Source organism: Siniperca chuatsi, linkage group LG10 (genome assembly GCF_020085105.1).
Source record: "Siniperca chuatsi isolate FFG_IHB_CAS linkage group LG10, ASM2008510v1, whole genome shotgun sequence".
NCBI lineage: Eukaryota > Metazoa > Chordata > Actinopteri > Centrarchiformes > Sinipercidae > Siniperca > Siniperca chuatsi.
In genome coordinates this window covers 1,304,872-1,322,458 of record NC_058051.1, presented here as the reverse complement: position 1 = coordinate 1,322,458, position 17,587 = coordinate 1,304,872, and the positions used below count along the sequence as shown (strand labels likewise).

Below are 17,587 nucleotides of genomic sequence, written 5' to 3'. Positions count from 1 at the left end.
GAGAGAGAGGGATTACTGTGTACTGTTCTTTTTTTGTTCCTTTATTATTTAAGTCTGTGTGTCCACGAAAGGTCGAGCGTAGCCCTGAAATGGTATTCGAGAGGAAGAGATACTTTGTCGCCACAATACATAATTTATTAATTCAGTCCCATCTTTACTCAGACAACACACGAGGCTTCGGCCAGAGGGAGGCTTTCCAGCTTTATACTGATATTCATGCTGTTTCAAACTCTTTGTATCTGACTGTTTCATTCCAAAACATCTGAAAGACTCAGAGACAGACATGTCGGTAGATTTGACCTTGTTGCAGATATATCTGTATCATTTAAAACGCGGTATTTTATGTCACTTTATAGATTCTGTTTTTTTAACTTTATTTGTATTATTATTGGTATTTAGTGGGTTTTATTTTCCATCTTATTTTCCATTTATTATGGCTTCCTATCCCTGTTTTTATGTTCGTTCTATGTCTTTCATGTGAGGCACTCGGTGCATGTAAGTTCTCTGTTGGAAAGCACTTTGAGCTGCATTTCTTGTATGAAAGGCGCTATACAAAGAAAGTTGATTGTTATTATTATCAGCCAAGGCAAACTTGCTAGATAATGCCGTTAACGTCTTGCTCTCAAACACTCTTGAGAACTCCTAACTAGCTTTCCTCTTGTACTTCACAGTAACTTCCTTATTTTGCAGCCCCCACTGGTCTCTCCAGTCATCAGCTCCACCCAGCAGGCTAACTGGAGGCTAACTGAAAGAAACAAACTCACATTACAACACTCAGACCGAAGTGAAATCTCAAACGTTGTTTAGGTCAACAACATAACCACTGCTCTAAATCACCGCACAAAGTACAGTACATTAAACTGCAGGTAACCATAGCAACAATTGTGTAAGCTTGATAATGCACTTTAAGATGTCGTGATATAGGAAATAATGGCCTCTGCAGAAAAAATGCCACGCCGCTTTGTGTCCTGTGTGCATTCAGTGCCTTCAGGAACTCCCCAGTACGGACATTTGTTACATACAAGGAGTCCACGTGGCCCTCGGGAAGGGAAGAAGAGCCAGAGATCAACTGAAATTAAAATCATCCTCACAACCAACAGCAACCTGCCGTTGCTTTATACGTCCTGGAAGTGAATTTCACTGAATTTAACAGTTTCATCCAGGAATTTGGGGCATTCCCCTCCTGATTTAGGGGAGACAAGATCCAGAAGCAAGCGTTTTTATTTGCAGCCCCAGGACACCTCTTCCTAATTTACATGGCAGGCAAGTGTATGGAACATGAAAACAATCTCTAGATAAAGAACCATGTTGACTACATGATTAAAAAGACACTTTTTCATGCCTTTAGGAGATCCGAGTTGAGACTTAGATATTGACTTGATGAATTTCAACCACATACTCATATCTGCATTCATATACACCAATAAGCTTTTAATTGTGAGGAGAGACAGTGTGTTTGCTGGTGGGGAGATGGGGGGGGGGAGGAAATCTGCAGGATTTACAGCTTAATCTGCTTAGGAACTTCCCTGTCGGCTGAGCTGCAGACCGTGGCTGAGAGAAGTACGTGCTAGCTTAGCGCAGCTGTCAGGAGCTGCCTGCCACCAAATCAATACTGGCCTTCTTTCTACCTCTGTGTGCGTCTCTCAGGCCTCCACCCCCTGCCTCCTCTGCCTCAGCCGTCAGCCTCTCCTGCCGGCGCTAAATCAATCAGTTCTGAGGCTGATTAGCAGGTTCAAGTGCAGGTCGTTTCACACAGCCAGAGGACATTTTCACCAATGAGCACACTCACTGATCCTCCGACGACACACTGCAAGTGCAAGAATGTTGTTGATGTCTGGAGGTTCCAAGAGCGCGGAGGCGATATGCTAATTTAACACGTTTTACTCTTTTTATGTGCAGAAGATAGCGTACCAACTCTTTAGGATGAAATACTTCTGATATATTTATTTTCATATAATGTGTGGTTTCTTTGGTTTTACATGTGCTATAGCATCGGGCACAACTGCCTTCAGAAAAATGTCCTCGTTCAAGTAGGAAAAGTTGGTTAGGTTTGGGCAACATGTCGGCTCAAACCCATGTATGATAGGTTGAGCCTTTGTTTATATGCAAAGAGAGGAGGACCTGCAAAGATTTGGCCAAGGCCGGTTTGTCTTTTTTCACACTTTCTTTGTAAAGCTCAGTTCGTGGTTTGGACAGGGCTGCCTGAAAAGCCTCCTCACACTTAACAGAAGCTGCTGTTCACAAAACTCTGCTTCATCAGTGTAATCTTCCTCAGAGTGACACAGGCCCATTAACGGTCCAGTGTGTCACATTTAGGAGGAGCTATTGGCAGAAATGGAATATAATAAGTATGTTTTCATTAGTGTATAATCTTGTGAAAATGCCATGTTGCACCGCCATGTTTCTACAGGAGCCCAGAACGGACAAACCAAACACCGGCTCTAGATGGGACTGTTTCGAGGCCTCCGTAGTTTCTCCTCCACGCTTGGAAAGGGGGGCGTGAGGCGAGCGGTGTTCAAATGGTTGCAATCTGCAATTTCACCGCTGGATGCCACCAGATCCTCCACACTGGGCCTTTAAGCTCTGAAATACTCTTCGGGTAAGCTAGGTCAGGCTCCTGTTCTGTAACTTCCCCCACACACTTGATGTAGAGAATATTTAAGAGAAAACTTTGGCACCGTTGATAAGTCACTCCAACAAGCTCTACTTTGGTGTGCAGGGATCTATGTATATTTGAAATAGTACCTAAACAATTGTTTTTCATTCCACATTTTTTGTGGGTGAACGTGCACCAGACGAGACAGGAAACAGTGATCATATTATCTGATTCTGTGCTTTAGCGATGTATATTTCCAAACTGATTTTCAATGAATACAAACTGGGGCCTTTGTTCATTTAGCCTTGTGTACTGGAGATCAGAGTTCACCTTTCATTTTATTTACTTCAACATCACCGGTGCCAACAGCTGCTGAATTCTATCAACTACAACTAATCTGCAGCAGCCTTATACTCATGTAATGTGTCGAAATGTTCAGCAAACCTGTTTACCAGGTCTAATACTGAAGGCAGTACGGCTGCCGTCAGTCCACTTGGGAGGGGGCTGTGTGTTTCTGCGCTTCTTTCCTCAACCGGGGAGTCAAACCCTACTGAGCTTCCCACCAACAGAAATCCAATAGCACCTCCAAGTGGTCAAACAGGTTCATAACAAACTGTACAGCAAGGTGAGGTGTACAGAGCATGAGGAGGATCAAAACAGTCAGAGAAACTTCTTAACTCCTGCAGCACGATCCTCTTCTCTGCTGTCCATCTGCATCCTCAGTCTGTGGCCAGCACTGTGTGCTTTGTTCAAAAACAGAGTGTATGAATATGTTGTTGATAATAACAAACAGCGTCCAGATGACTACGACTGAAACCTTTTCTACGTTGTTGATAATGTTGACCGTATCCTGGGTCCAACATTCGTTTTGCCTCCAGTGTGTGACTTTCATTCGGGGCCCATGACCCTGAAGTGGAATAAGCAGCTATCAGATTTTATTCCACTAAAGTCTAAAAGCTGCTTCAGGGGCTTTTCTACTCAGTCAAATATACAATTCTGCAAGTAAGACTGAATGTCTGTTCATTACCGAATGTTTCAATTTAAAGCTGCAGTCACTGAAGCTGAAAACACAACATTGATATATGGCCTTATAAAGTGGCTAACATGTTTGCAAACAGCTGCATCTGGAGTCATGTTTGTGTCCAGCTGATGGATGAAAGTCCAGTGTTCGCTCTCCTTTAAGTCCGTTTAGTCTCCGCCGACTCCTGAGAAAACGTCTGGCTCTTTAGCTGCTAAATGCTCCACTGTTTTCACCAGCGAGTAGGGATGTAACCGAACACCAACAAGTTATTAGCATACTCACAGGCAATGCGTTCTGAATATGATTATTGCAGTAAGATTCGTCCCCCACCGTGCTGCCCTGACCTGTCTCACACACAATTTACATAACTCAAATCACACACACAGACATCATACACACACCCTGTTATAATCACTTTTTTCAGTGGAGTCAGGTGGATCCTCGTGTCCTTCATGGACAGACGTCCATAACTCTGTTTGGAAATCATATTAAAAAGGCGCTCCCTATGGCTTCATCAGATCTTGTCTCACACTCATCAGATTCAGACTTTTTCTTCAGTATCAGACTAATCCAGGTGGTTGTCGTCTGTACAGTGTCAACAGGAAGTGCAGGCAGCCAAAGCGGCAGGCCTTTTCATGGTACAGACGTGGCAGAACGCGAACAAACAGGCTACAAGCTAAAAACACTTCTTCCAGTTCAATACTCACTCAGCGACGCTCGCTCCTCCTCGATAACCTTTCATCAGTTTAGACCAGATCAGCTGTTCAGAGCTGAATAACGTGGCTGAGGTTCCACAGGTGTTATTTTACCGTGTGATCAGATGTTGAAGCCTGACAACTGCGCCCACTAGACAGAAGGCAGGAAACTGCGGAGCTGACCATCTCAAAAGCACATGCTAATGGGCCAAGGCAGCGTTTCAGATTTTTGTCAATCATTTTCTAAATCATAGACACTTCAGACCAACTTTTAAACTCATCCAGGCCTCCTCCCATCCGTTTAAAAGAAATAATAATGATCATACATGGCCCAATGCAATTCTTCCACTAACCCACCATTTATGTTTTATTATCTGATTAATTCCGGTACATGAGGAAAACATTACATTATTTCGTTGGCCGATATACTCACGTAGATATGTACGTGAGTATGAGCCATGCCCGGGTCCGGTACCATCCGAATACAAATATCTTTGTGACAAACAGATACAGACAGCAGCTCGGCGTTACAGCCATGCCAGCTGGTCTCTAACTGTGTCTGCTGTCTGCTGGGCTGGCAGTACAGCGGGTTTATCAGAGCTGGTTGATTAAGTGGATTTAAGTGGATGTGCAGAGCTGAAATGAAATGCGGAGTTGGTGATGATTCTCTGTGGGGAAGAGTGACACTTTTCGCATTACACATACTCATTTGATCCATTATTAATATATAAATATTGATTAGGCCAGCTGTAAACATGCAATCTGAGGGTTTTTTGGACACCATGTCATAGAAATGCTTCACAGAATGTCTTGATAATGTTTTGGTCTGCTAAGAGTCAAAAACAAATGTCCACCATGAACAATAAAGTTGTATTGTATAGACAAGAGAGCATTTGGGATATTGGGGAATTTATTTGGAATATACAAGCAAATAGAAACTGTTATAAAACTATTACAGTTCAAGAAGACATGTACGTAAGTTAGTAGGGGGTGGTATGTGGATATCTGATAACATGATGCAACAACACTGAACAGTGAACAAATCAGAGTGATTAGTATTTGCAGTTTGATGCTCTAAGACCCTTGGTTTGTTACTTAATACGCTGTAGCTGCTAGTTGATGCGTTCCATGTGGTCACCAAGCTTTTCTGGAAGAGTTCAAAACACACTGAACGACCACACAACACACGGCTGTTGCTACGGAAACACAGAAAGTGTGTTTTATGGAACAGGACAGAGGCTCTCAGCTTATTCTCATCTCTGACACTATTGTATCAAAAGCTAACATGTAAATTTTTCCTTTAGGCTTTGCTTTTGTCTGAGCTGTCTTGCTCCGCGCCCTCCCGTCCGCTGCCAAATCGCCAGTTCAGCTCTGATGTCAACACCGAGCAGCACGATTTCTGCGAAAGAAGAGAAGAAACGGTAAAGAGATCCAGACTAAGAGCCTATAGTGATGCTAGCAGCTCTGTGAGGCTGTGCTCGGGCACAGCGGTGCTCTGAGCCATATACTAACGTCAGCGTGCTACTGTAACATGCTGATGTTTAGCGTGTTAGCATGCTAACATATGCTAATAAGCACAAAGGACGAGAGAATGTCAGTTTTGCAGGTATTTGGTCATAAGCTAAAGTGATGGACGCATTTTAAATTTGACCTCATGGTGGCGCTAGATGAAAAGTCAGAGGATCACCAAAGTCAGCAGCATTCATCCTCTGGGAACCATGAACATCTGTACCAAATTTCACTGGAATACATCCAAGAGTATTGAGATATTTCAGTAAAAGCCATAAATGTCAACCTGTTGGTGGCGCTAAAGGGGCTCAGAGTCCTCTAGGGGACAAATTTCATGGCAATTGACCGACAGACAGACTGACATGGCCATGCTGCATATGATACCATTTCCTACCTTGCCATCCTTAGCTTGGTTGCGGGCCCTGGATAAGAGCTCCAGCAGGGCCAGCAGGAGCCCCACACACAGCCCCAGGCCCAGGAAGAGGAAGAGGCCCCGCAGGTCGTGGGGCTGCAGGGCCTCGGAGGTGTGGGCCCTGTCGGCACCCCCGCAGCTGCTGGCCCACCACTTGTCCCGCAGGTACGTCAGCTCACCGGACTCACTGAGCTGGAGGATGGCTATGGTTAGGTTTTTGACCAGCGGGGAACCTGGTGAAGCAAAGAGAGGTGGTGTGATAAAAGAAAGAGGCTGCTGAACGCATGAACCTGCTGCTGGAACAGCCTCCAGGCTTTCCAACACATTTTTCAACCTGGCTGCAGGGATTTGCTCCCATTTAGCTACAAGAGCATCAGTGAGGTCCAACACTGATGTTGGGTGATAAGGTCTGGATCACTGAGGACTCCCACACCAAACTGGGAAAACCGTGTCTTTACGGAGCGGTCTTTGTGCACAGGAGCACTGTCATGTTGAAACAGGAAAGGGACAAACGCAAACTGTTGACACAAAGTTGGAAGAACACTCGTGAAAAAAACGTGCCAATAAAGGCTCAAGCATACTAGTTTATACTCGTTGTCTCACCACGTCCAAAGGCTAAAGTGTTTCTACCTGTTCTCACCGTCCGCACTCCACGGCAGGGTGAAAAGCCTCCTCCAGGCTGCACCACCCGGCCTCCTCCATCTCTCTCTGAGGCTCTGTGGCCTTTAGTTTCTCTGTAGTAAACTGGCAGTAATGGACGACAACGCTAACGCAGAGCTGCTAAACAGATATGTTCTAAGTCACGGCATGGACATTATAGGAATATTAGAAGAATATTATAGAGAGCTAGACAAGCTTGTTACAGGGTGTGATTTCCACTGGGGGCGGAGGAGGTTTACAGTTTCAGTTTGATGCATCCACTAACAGTGTCCTCTGATGGGAGAAGCTCTGACTGGATCAAAACGTTCAAACGTTCCTCACAGCGTTTAAGCTTCACGAGGAGCATCGAGTGATTTGCAGATTGCTGTTTGCCTCTCAAACATACCAGCTCCCACACCTTGGTGGAGGTTGTTGGGGCTGTATGCCGCTTGCGAGGAACACCTGCAGACATTACTCAGGGCCGAAAAAAATCCTCTAACCACTGCATTTTCCAGTAAAAACATATTTTAGCTGTTTTAATTTCCAGCTAATTCTCCTAAAATGACAGTAGACTTGAATCAAATCAAACAATCAAAAAATAATACGGCAAAAGACAATTACAGGTGATTATTGGATTAGTGCATTATAATGCAGCAATGTATGTGGCTTTTTGGGGTAACTAACATTATTATGATGACTGACTCAGGCTGAAAAAAGAGAGAGAGAAGTTTAACCAGCTGCCCCCCGTCACCCCCACCCCCCTACTCCGACGTTGAAGAGTTGTAAGGGCGGAGGGGGGGGGACGCCCTGACAGAAACATCCACTTCAGCAACTCGGTGTAGAATCTAAAATGCCAGCCTCTCTTTGGTGCCCCCCAGTGGTCGGTGCCCCCCCCAGTTCTGAGGCAGGCTGAGAGCAACACATAATGTGAATCAGTTCACCACGATTGGCTCATTTTTCTACCAGAAACGCATGCCACCAGCTGACAGGTGCAACGATCACCTGAGAACTCCGCACCGCGGAGCCTGATCTGATCAGCTGTGATTCACTGTGACGTCACATCATGCCTTCCCGGGGCCGAGGGGCTCACCCAAAGGTGCTGCGATGCTGTAGGCTCTCATAGCGATGACTTCCTGGGAACGGGTCAATTTACAGTAGCGGGCCACTGCCAAGTCCAAGGACACGGCTTCACCGATGAAGGCAAAGTTCCCCTCCTGGGCGCGGCGGACCCCTTCCTCCATGCTGGACACGAAGCTCTTCTTACGCTCCATGTGCTGGTAGATCCGCCGGTGCACCGGGTTGTTGGAATTCTGGGGGGAAAAGAATGAAAAATAAAACATTTTAATATTGTCAACACAGTGTGCAAGACATTAGGAGCACGTGTCGTCTTCCATTCAGTCAGATATATGAACCAGCTGTGATGCCTAGAGACTGCAGCTGCTGCACGTGCCTTAAAGAAAAGCATGGTGGATCCGGTGTCGATAGTACCGTAATCCACCACATCCTGGTTAGCGAGGTCTTCAAAGCTCCTGATGGACACGTGTCTGCCGGCGGAGTGCAGCACGGAGCTGAAGTTGCCGAAGTAGCAGGCCAGCAGCACCACAGCGAACAGCCACCAGATGGCGCTGACGAGCCGCCCAGACACGGCCTTAGGGTGAGGCCCGGCACCTGAGGGGACAGAGACAGCTCAGGGACCAGAGACAGCTCAGGGACCAGAGACAGCACAGGGACCAGAGACAGCTCAGGGGACAGAGACAGCTCAGGGACCAGAGACAGCACAGGGGACAGAGACAGCACAGGGACCAGAGACAGCTCAGGGGACAGAGACAGCACAGGGACCAGAGACAGCTCAGGGACCAGAGACAGCACAGGGACCAGAGACAGCTCAGGGACCAGAGACAGCACAGGGACCAGAGACAGCTCAGGGGCCGGCAGAGCTGCAGACCCGCTCCTTTCACATCAGCTGAAACATGTTCAGGGTATAAATTCATGCTCAGCTCAAAACAACAAAGACAGGCTTTACGGATGATGGCGATTGACTTTTGTATGATGTTATCAGTTACGGTATTAAATTATTTTATGATTCTGACTCAGTTTTCACAATTCAGTCTGCAGAGGCCTCAACTCAAAATGCTGTGCTCCTCATTTTGGGCCAAACTGAATGTAAAACGAAAACAGCTGAACTGGAGGAGGAAATGCGTGATGCAGCACGTTTATCAAAGCATCACGACATTGAATATGTTCATCACTGAATATTAATTAGAGTTGCATTTTAAAATAAATGGTTCTTATGCAGTAATGCTATAAAAAAAAAAACTTCAGGCGGGTTTAGCGGACTGCTGTTACCTTGCAGGGCAAGGGCTCCTGTGATGTACCAGAAGCTGTGCAGCAGCGTGAAGCTGTGCTCCTCTGTGTCTGGCTCGGCCCATTCGGTGGGACTGATCCTGCAGAAGAATAAAAGGGGAGAGTCGTGTGTGTGTGTGTGTTTGCTGAAATGTAACTCTCCCGTCGGAGTTACTGGACGGAACAAATCAGGAGCCTGCGCCAAGGCCACACTATCTTCTACATTTGTTATTATAAGTTAGAATTATAGAATTATTTTATATATACATATAATATACATCAGGATGTGGAAACGTGGATGTGTGTCCATGTAGACAGACATGTAAAAGCCCCCTCACCCCCACCCCCACCCCTCCAGACTGAAAAGACTGTCTCGTATCCAGATGAAATCCAGATGAGGTTTAAGAGCCTGTCCTTCACGCTCAGGCTTAGCCTCGGGTACACGTGTCTCTGTTGGTCAGATCACAGATCTGACTGCAGTCCGTCTCGGTTTCCTCAGCTACATGTAAATCAGGGTGGGCCCTCCTCCAGTCCAGAAACAGGTGGTGCTGAAGCAGTTTGGTAACTGACAAAAACAGCAGAAGAAGAACTTCTGCACTTTAGCAGTTTAGCTGGCGTTAGCTAACAGCTAGCCATAAGCTAACACAAACACACGAATGAATCGTATTTATAAAATAAAAAAGTTCTCTCGTCTTCGCGGCTCTGACTCGCGCTGCTCCCTCACCCGTACCGATCAGGGATCAGATAAACGCTGCAGCAGCTCAGCGCGCCTCGTTTTTAATCGTATATGTGGAAACTCCTGGTTGCTTTAATGAGCCTGAGAGCAAACAGCTAATGTCAGAGTCATGTTAGTGTATTTCCACAGACTGCTTATTGGCATGGTTACTATGGGAGGAGGAAAGATTATGTACGTGTCAGATGCTTTTACACCTTTTCATCGTCTGGCTAGAATGTGTCTCAAACCTCCTCCGGAGAGGAGCAGTCTGATTTTCCACCCTGTGACTCTGGTGGGAGGGGTTCTGGGGGGGCCGGGCAGGACCGCTGGCCCCGCCTCTGGCCCCGCCTCTGCTCATGACCACTGAGTTATTTCAATTTATCATGTTGAGTCGATGTTTACATGTGTCATCTAAATGTGGTTGCCATTGCATTCAAGAGTAGCAGGCAACTAATTATAGGAAAACATGGAAATATCAAAATCAACGAATGGGCTCTTCTGCCAGGTTCAGGTTGGTTCCATGTTGCTGAAGACTGCAGACCGAAGAATGAATTTTAGAAGCAGTGAGGAAAAATTAAAACAGTGGAAAAAAGTTTTCTCATGAGCTTAAAAGTACTGGTGCTGTCTGTAGTAAAAACACATTACCTGTTCCTTGGCTCATGCCCAACTTATATTTAAAGACAATGACAAATATCAAAAACACTCCTCAAAAGCTATCTTGTGGGATCTGTCTGTAACTGTATACTGTAACTGTAGAATGTAAACTCCTCCTCATGTCCTTTTAATCCCCAAATTCCCAGAAACAGCTCTGAGGACATGACCTCTGCGTCGCTGTTTCTGTTTCTGAGATGTAAATTACATTCGCCAACAGTTTCTGTGAGGACATTTGGAAGCTCGCCCTTACCTGCCCACCAGGAATATGCAGAGGCCTGTTAGCAGGAATGCGATGAGGACACCCACCCACATGTCGGTGGAGAAGGGTGACAGCAGGCTGAAGGCGCTGTCCTCGGTGGCCGAGTCTTTGTGCATGATGAAGCCGATTCCTGTTTGCATGAAGGGGGTGGTCATGTCCACAAACTGCTCTCTGAGTGCAGTGACGGTGAGCGGGGCCACGGCCAGGTCAGCCTCCTGGTGGACGGGACGGGCACACGTCATACACGAGACACAGACACATCCTTGAAGATCCACATTACTTATGTTAGACAGACGTTGTTAGTAGCTGATGTAGTGCCATTTTACTCTCTTTACATTGTACCATTTGCATGCCAAATACTGCATAGAGTATGTTTGTTTTTGTTTTTTGAAAAAGTCGTGGGACTAAAACTCTCAAAGCAAAGCATCTAACGAAAGTTTGGGGGGGCAACACCTTTAAAACAATTAAATTGCAAAATATATGTAAATAGGTATATTATACATATATAATAAAAAACAATAAATGCTGAAATAATTTAATTCATTATTAAAGCTCAACTAATTATTAAGAAATGGTATTATATTACTGGTAATGGTATTATTTTACTCTTACTTTTATTTAAAAAAAAACAGACTTTAAAAAATGGCTTCTAATAATGAGCTGAGTTTTAATAATTTATTACATTTTTTTAAAATGTCTTGGTTTGTTTATAAAATTCACTTGATTTATTAACATGATTATTTATTTAATACAGTTTAGTTTACTTATTACATTTTGAACACTTCTCCATACATAGATATACAATTTCAGCTATCAGATTTAACTGACTGCACCTTTGTCATATCAAAACTACATAAAATGTCTTAGAATTGGAGCCACGGTCTCATATACAGTACAGACCTAAGGATGTTATACATTTAGAGCCGTTTTAATGCTTGTAAGAACAAAAATATACTGAAATAAATATCCATATACTCAGATTTCCATGACAACTTGTCTCTAACTGTTCGGTCATGAGAACTTTGGGGCCTAAAAACAGGCTAATGTTTGAGAAAAGGCTAACAAACCTAGCATAGCATAGCACATTACATACAGTATATCAAACTATACCCTCAACATACATGTACTGCTTGTACATGTATCACATTTTAAGTAGAGCCAGGACAGCTGCATGGACTGTGACTTACCCCTCTGATGATCTCACCAATCATGCCTTTCCAGTTGCCGCTGGAGTCCATGACTCCGTAGTGGTTGTCCTTCACCAGGTGCAGTTTGTACTTGAAGCCCAGCTTCTTGGACAGCTCAGAGATCATATCGATGCAGTAGCCCTCCAGCTCCGAGCCTTTGCTCATGGTGTACGGTTCTTGCTGAGGAAACAGAACAACCTCATTTTAATGGGGAGTGTGAGGGATCACTGTGGGAGAACTGGGCTGAAGCAGCAGCAAAGGCGGCACAGGGCTTTGAAGCTGGAGAGGATATGTATTCAAGAGAAAGTTGAATGTGAAATCAAATTGCTGCTTTAGGGTGAAAATCTTATAACTCGAAATTTGGTGATTTTTAACTTTGGGCAATCTCAGGATGTGACTGATTGTTTAAAGATTCCAGTGTCATATTTACAGGATGTGAAGTGTCCACGTCATGTGTAGCAGTATTTAAAGGAAAATTCATTTCTTTTCTACTGTAAAAACACGTTTTTGTCTTCAATTTGAGTCTTTAAAGTATAATTTGTGAAACAATCTCCCAGTGCAGTTAGAATATTTCTACCTGTTCCTGATGAAGTCACCTTGTTTCAGGAATTTTGCAAGTTTCATGTTTCAAGGACCAGTCCCTTATTTCTGGAAAAAATCTCAAAACAAGTTGATTTCTGTTGGAATCAGGTTGCCATTATGTCACTGTACTGGAAAATAGTTTCACTTGTATGGAGTAAATAAAGTTTTTATGACTCAATTACAGACAGAAAGGACTCGATAAGGTGGACGGTTTTCTGCAGTGTACAACTTCTTGTATATTGGTCTACTTTTCCAGGTTTTGTCCATCATTTCTAACAGCAGTGATAACATCGTGCTCACCACAGCCATTGTTGAGGTCTGGGAACACGGTGACGTCGTACTTAACGCGGAACATTCATTTCTGAAGACATACACAACTAACGAAGCACATTATTTACACGAGATCTCGTGTAAATAACAAGAATTTCAGCTTTAGGTCTTGATTCGTCTTAAATCCTCTTCCAAAGGGGGTTTGTTTACATCTTATCTGATTGTCTGACTGCTCGTTTCTTGACCTCTTGGACTCATCTTTAGTGATGTCACCATTTTGTTTGATCTTAGCATTAAACTCGGTCCGTGCTATTTTATTTATTTTATTCTTACTGATAGAAATGATGGCCAAACAACAAAAATAACAAAAACTTGTAATGAACCAGAACTATTCTTTCACCAAATGTTGGTTGAGCCAAAATAACTCAGTTTCACAGCTGCACAAGGCCACTGCCACTTTGGCATTCTAGTCTAGAGAGAGGCACAAAGAAAGAATACCTTTATAGTGGTGATGGATAACTCCTTGGCATCTAGAATGGGAGAAAAAACAAGCACCACAATAAATTCTGGATTCTTGTAATGAGCACAAAGATGAGAGGATTTAGTCAAGGCCAGTTCTTTGGCTGATTAGTGGTCTGATTTCATGTCTACAGGCTTATGTGTAGAGCGGCTTCTGAAAGCCTAATGAAGCATGTTGTTGCTTTGAGTCCCCTTCGTGTGTTTTTCTCTCAGACACAGCAGTAAATAAGCCAGACAGGCACTGGAGGACAATGACAGTGTTGTTGTCGGTTGTTTCTCAGGAGACCTGGAGAAAAAAGGGTCCACACTGAGGGGACAGTCTCAGGGAACAACGAGGGGGGTAACTGGGTCCCTGTGGGGGGATCAAAGTGGGGACCCGTCCTTAAGGATGTGTTTCGCCGTTGTTCTTCAACCCACAGTCCACCGTGTAATCAGAGCAGGGGATGAAGCCCCCACCCCATTCCCCGACATTACCCACGACACTCAGAGTTGTTTTCTTTTTGCCGTAACTGTGACTAATGGCATTCCCAGCGTGTCCAGCAGGCCCTAACATGCCCTGCCAGGGTCGGTCAGAGAAAGGAGGGGGGATAAGCGGAGGTGCCAGGGGTGCAAGTTCTTCATAATTGCATGCAATAACAAAAGTGGGCCCGGTGGGGTGATATAAAGCCCGTGACACCCCGTCAGCCTCCTCTAGAGAAGATGGCAGGACCTGTGTTCTGCGGAGATGCCTGTCAGTTCGCCGCCCCCCCACTCGGTTAATTGATTTATCACAGTGCTTTCTGGACCACAGCAAGGCGGTAGCCCCTCCACTGGTGAGAAATGGGATGCTGCCACAGAGGATGGTGCCCCCTCTGTGCTTTGATAGGACTCCAGCAGTCCAGCAGGGCCAGCGGGGAAAGAGTCAAATGTGAGGAATGATTTGGGAGCGTGACCCCGTCTCATGGGTCAGCCAGAGCCCGCTGGCTCAGAGCTGGGCTTCAGCTCTGCCGACAGCTCGCAGAGGCAGGGCTGATCTCATTGGCTGAGTGAAACCATAATGGGCGGAGCCTATCAGCACCAGCGCTTTTCAGAATGTAAACTCACTAACTGGCAAAAATGTTTGACAGCAACAGAATTTGGTCAAAGTAAAAAAATAAAATAGAAATGTGCCAGCAAAATGCTAGTGGGACCCAAAACAAGGCCGATTAGAACAAATATTTGAGAGTTGGGCTGTTTTTTTGTTTTCTTTTTCTTTTTGAAAAGGTCAGGAATTTTTTCAATCTGGGCCTTGGCTGTAGAAAAAAAGTGACTAGTAGCTGGCTCACGGGGCTTTTAACTTCAGGTCTGGCACAGCTGGCCAGACAGCTCCCTTCCTTTCAAAAATATACCTCTTTCACCAATATAACCCAACCCATCGCCGGACAACAACGATGATATTGGACAATGCTGCAAAACCCTGTATCAACAATACTTTTTAATTGTTAGTGCCAATGTTTTTAAAATTCTTCCCTTCTACAATATCTGCGCATGGCAACTACATTATGGTTAAGGTTAGGGACAAGAAAGATAAATATTATTATTATTTTTTAAACAAGCGAAAAGTAATTGTAGTTCTTGACAGGACACAAACTCTGGTCTCCCACACAAAAACTGGACCTGCTACAGGCCCATCCACCATCCTGACCTCCACACCCTTACTTTCCACTTTGCCACATAAAGGACTCTGATTCCTGCACTGAACATTGGCATCTGACGTAAATCGGGAGGTGCAGACTTGTCCACTTTGAATGTAATTCCAAGGGACACTGGGCTGAAATAATCAACCCCACCTCCCGAACTAACAATCACAAGCACGGAGCTGGCAGCAATGCTGTATATTCAGCGTTAAAAAATGCCACCATGCAGACTAAAATCACTCAGTTTTGAGTCAATTTGGAGTTGTTGCTGAGATGTTGGCAAACACAATTGTGCCACAATGCAACACACAACCAAAATGAAGGATGTACACACTGATTCCCAGACGGGAAAAATGGTTAAAATGGTTGCAGTTTCGAAAAAAGTAAACAAAACAAAGCAAATGCTTTTCTCTCCCGTTTTATAAAGTTTTTTTTATTTTTTGTACTTATTTGTGACAGTGCACCTTCATTAATATTAGCATGTAAGTGAACCAAGATTGACTAATTTTCATCTTGAATCCGTTTCCAGAGTCCCACAGATGTATTAACGTATTGGAGCATTTCCTATCAGTACTTACAGGTTGATTATGTTCATTTCTAGTTTACACATGTCATACTGTACAGTATGGAATAAGGGAACATTGTTCTTTGGCTCTGCCAACTAAGGCTGAACTCACTGAGAATATTTCTGCCAACAGCAGTTCTACTTCCAAGAAAAGTTTGTAGAACTAAAATTAAAAAAATCCCCCCAGTTCAGGTGTGACTGTAATGGTTGCACAATTACAAGTAGTGGAATAACATTCTGAGTACTGATCCCTTAGTTATGCTGCTATAGGCCTACACTGCCGGGAGACTTCCCATGGTGCACCTCTCTCCTCCTCTCCCTCTCCATCTGTGTGCATTTTTATCCCATTACTGCATGTTACTAACTCGACATCTTCTCTCTCCAGTAGTTCTGTGCTTTCTCGTCTCTCTCCTCTCTCCTTCTGTCGCTTTCAGCAGGTATTTCTGCCTCCGGAGCTGCAGAGTCTGGATCTGTGGTTGTGGGCCACCTGCTGCCCCCGTGTTCCTGCTTAGCATTATTATTCCTATCATTATTATTGCTATTATCAGAATGAGAATCAGAAATACTTTATTGATCCCTGAGGAGAAACTCTTTCGTTACAGCAGCTCACTGTCACGTCAGTGCACACAGGAAACGTTCTAAGCAAATCAAAATATAACACACTATAATACAGGTCAGATAAATTAAGTACAAAGTGGATATTAGTATAAAAGCTAAAATAAGTGTAAGTACCAAAGTGGATTTAGAGGTTATTGTATTAATATTACTACCACTATTACCATTACCGTTTTATTTTATATATATATATATATATATATATATATATATAATATTTGCATTGTTCTACTGTATGTCCCCCCGTAAATAATATTATAAAGAGTACGGTCTAGACCTGCTCTATATGAAAAGTGCTATGAGATAACTTCTGTTATGAACTGACGCTATATAAATAAAACTGAATTGAATTAAAAGATAACAAATGGTCACGTGGGTGAGACTTTGAGCAGTGGCTGCTGGGTTTGTTGTTTCGGTGCACCAGCTGCTGCAGAAGGTGAGCAGTTTGCATGAGTGAACAAAGGCACCACATAGCAAGCCTGCATTTTTCCCTCTGACATGTGTTTTTGACCAATCTGAGGCAGACAGTTAAAATATATTAAAATATCATATTTGATATCTCTAGAGCAAGTAGTGGATTGTAAATGAAGACTGCAGCAAAAACATGAATCATGACAACCCTAAATGTGATGTTTTGATTCAAATGGGCCATGTGTTTCAGTGCCAGGTTGTGTGTATTAGTCTTACCTGCAGTGATTAGCCATGCAGTCAGCGCTGCCACACAGAAGACAAAAGCCACGCAGCCTTTCATGTTGCCACGAGCCTGAAAATAACACTGTTTAATACATTTCTTTAAATGCAATTATTGGTCATCTAACCAAGAGCATATAACATTTACAATAATTTCAGGTGTGATAAGCCTATTTTTTTTTTACATTTTTTACTCAGTGATAAAAAAAATACCTTGCAGATAATAGAAAAATAATTATGTAAAATAATTACCTCAGTGTGAATCAAAAACCTTGACTTATGTGCGAAGGACGACTCCAGGAAAATGTGTAAGAAATTCACAACAAGTCTTGCAAGTGGGGCGTGGGAAGGGTTGTGTGCAGAACAACGTAGTGGGGGTTTATATGGGGGAGCACAGGGAGGGAGGAGATAGGACCTCAGAGGGAGAATAAACTCGTGATTGTTGGGCAGAGGTTTTGGCAGAATAAAGTTTGAAGAGAAATGATATCAAATTATTGGGGACGGATGTATTCGAGAGTAAAAAGACTCCAACACCTACATGGCTTTTATGAATGATGGAGATTTTGAGGCAAACCATGTTTTTCTTCCTCCAACTGATACCAAGAAATAAAATGAACTGAATGAATTACAATATCCTACTGTGTTAGTTGTTATTCTAGAT

General features: G+C 43.9%; 1 protein-coding gene across 1 annotated transcript; it reads right to left on the bottom strand.

Annotated features, from left to right (window-relative positions):
- Positions 1 to 5,204: 5,204 nt before the first annotated feature.
- LOC122882492 (probable glutamate receptor) lies at positions 5,205 to 17,334 on the bottom strand. Its single transcript, XM_044209953.1, has 10 exons — positions 17,179 to 17,334; positions 16,924 to 16,999; positions 13,381 to 13,412; positions 12,031 to 12,210; positions 10,835 to 11,058; positions 9,219 to 9,316; positions 8,323 to 8,540; positions 7,963 to 8,182; positions 6,216 to 6,466; positions 5,205 to 5,711 (listed from the first exon to the last, which is right to left on the bottom strand). The coding sequence occupies exons 2-10, from the start codon at positions 16,985 to 16,987 to the stop codon at positions 5,613 to 5,615; spliced, it is 1,386 nt and encodes a 461-aa protein (XP_044065888.1). The 5' UTR covers positions 16,988 to 16,999; positions 17,179 to 17,334; the 3' UTR covers positions 5,205 to 5,612.
- Between the last annotated feature and the right edge of the window lie 253 nt (positions 17,335 to 17,587).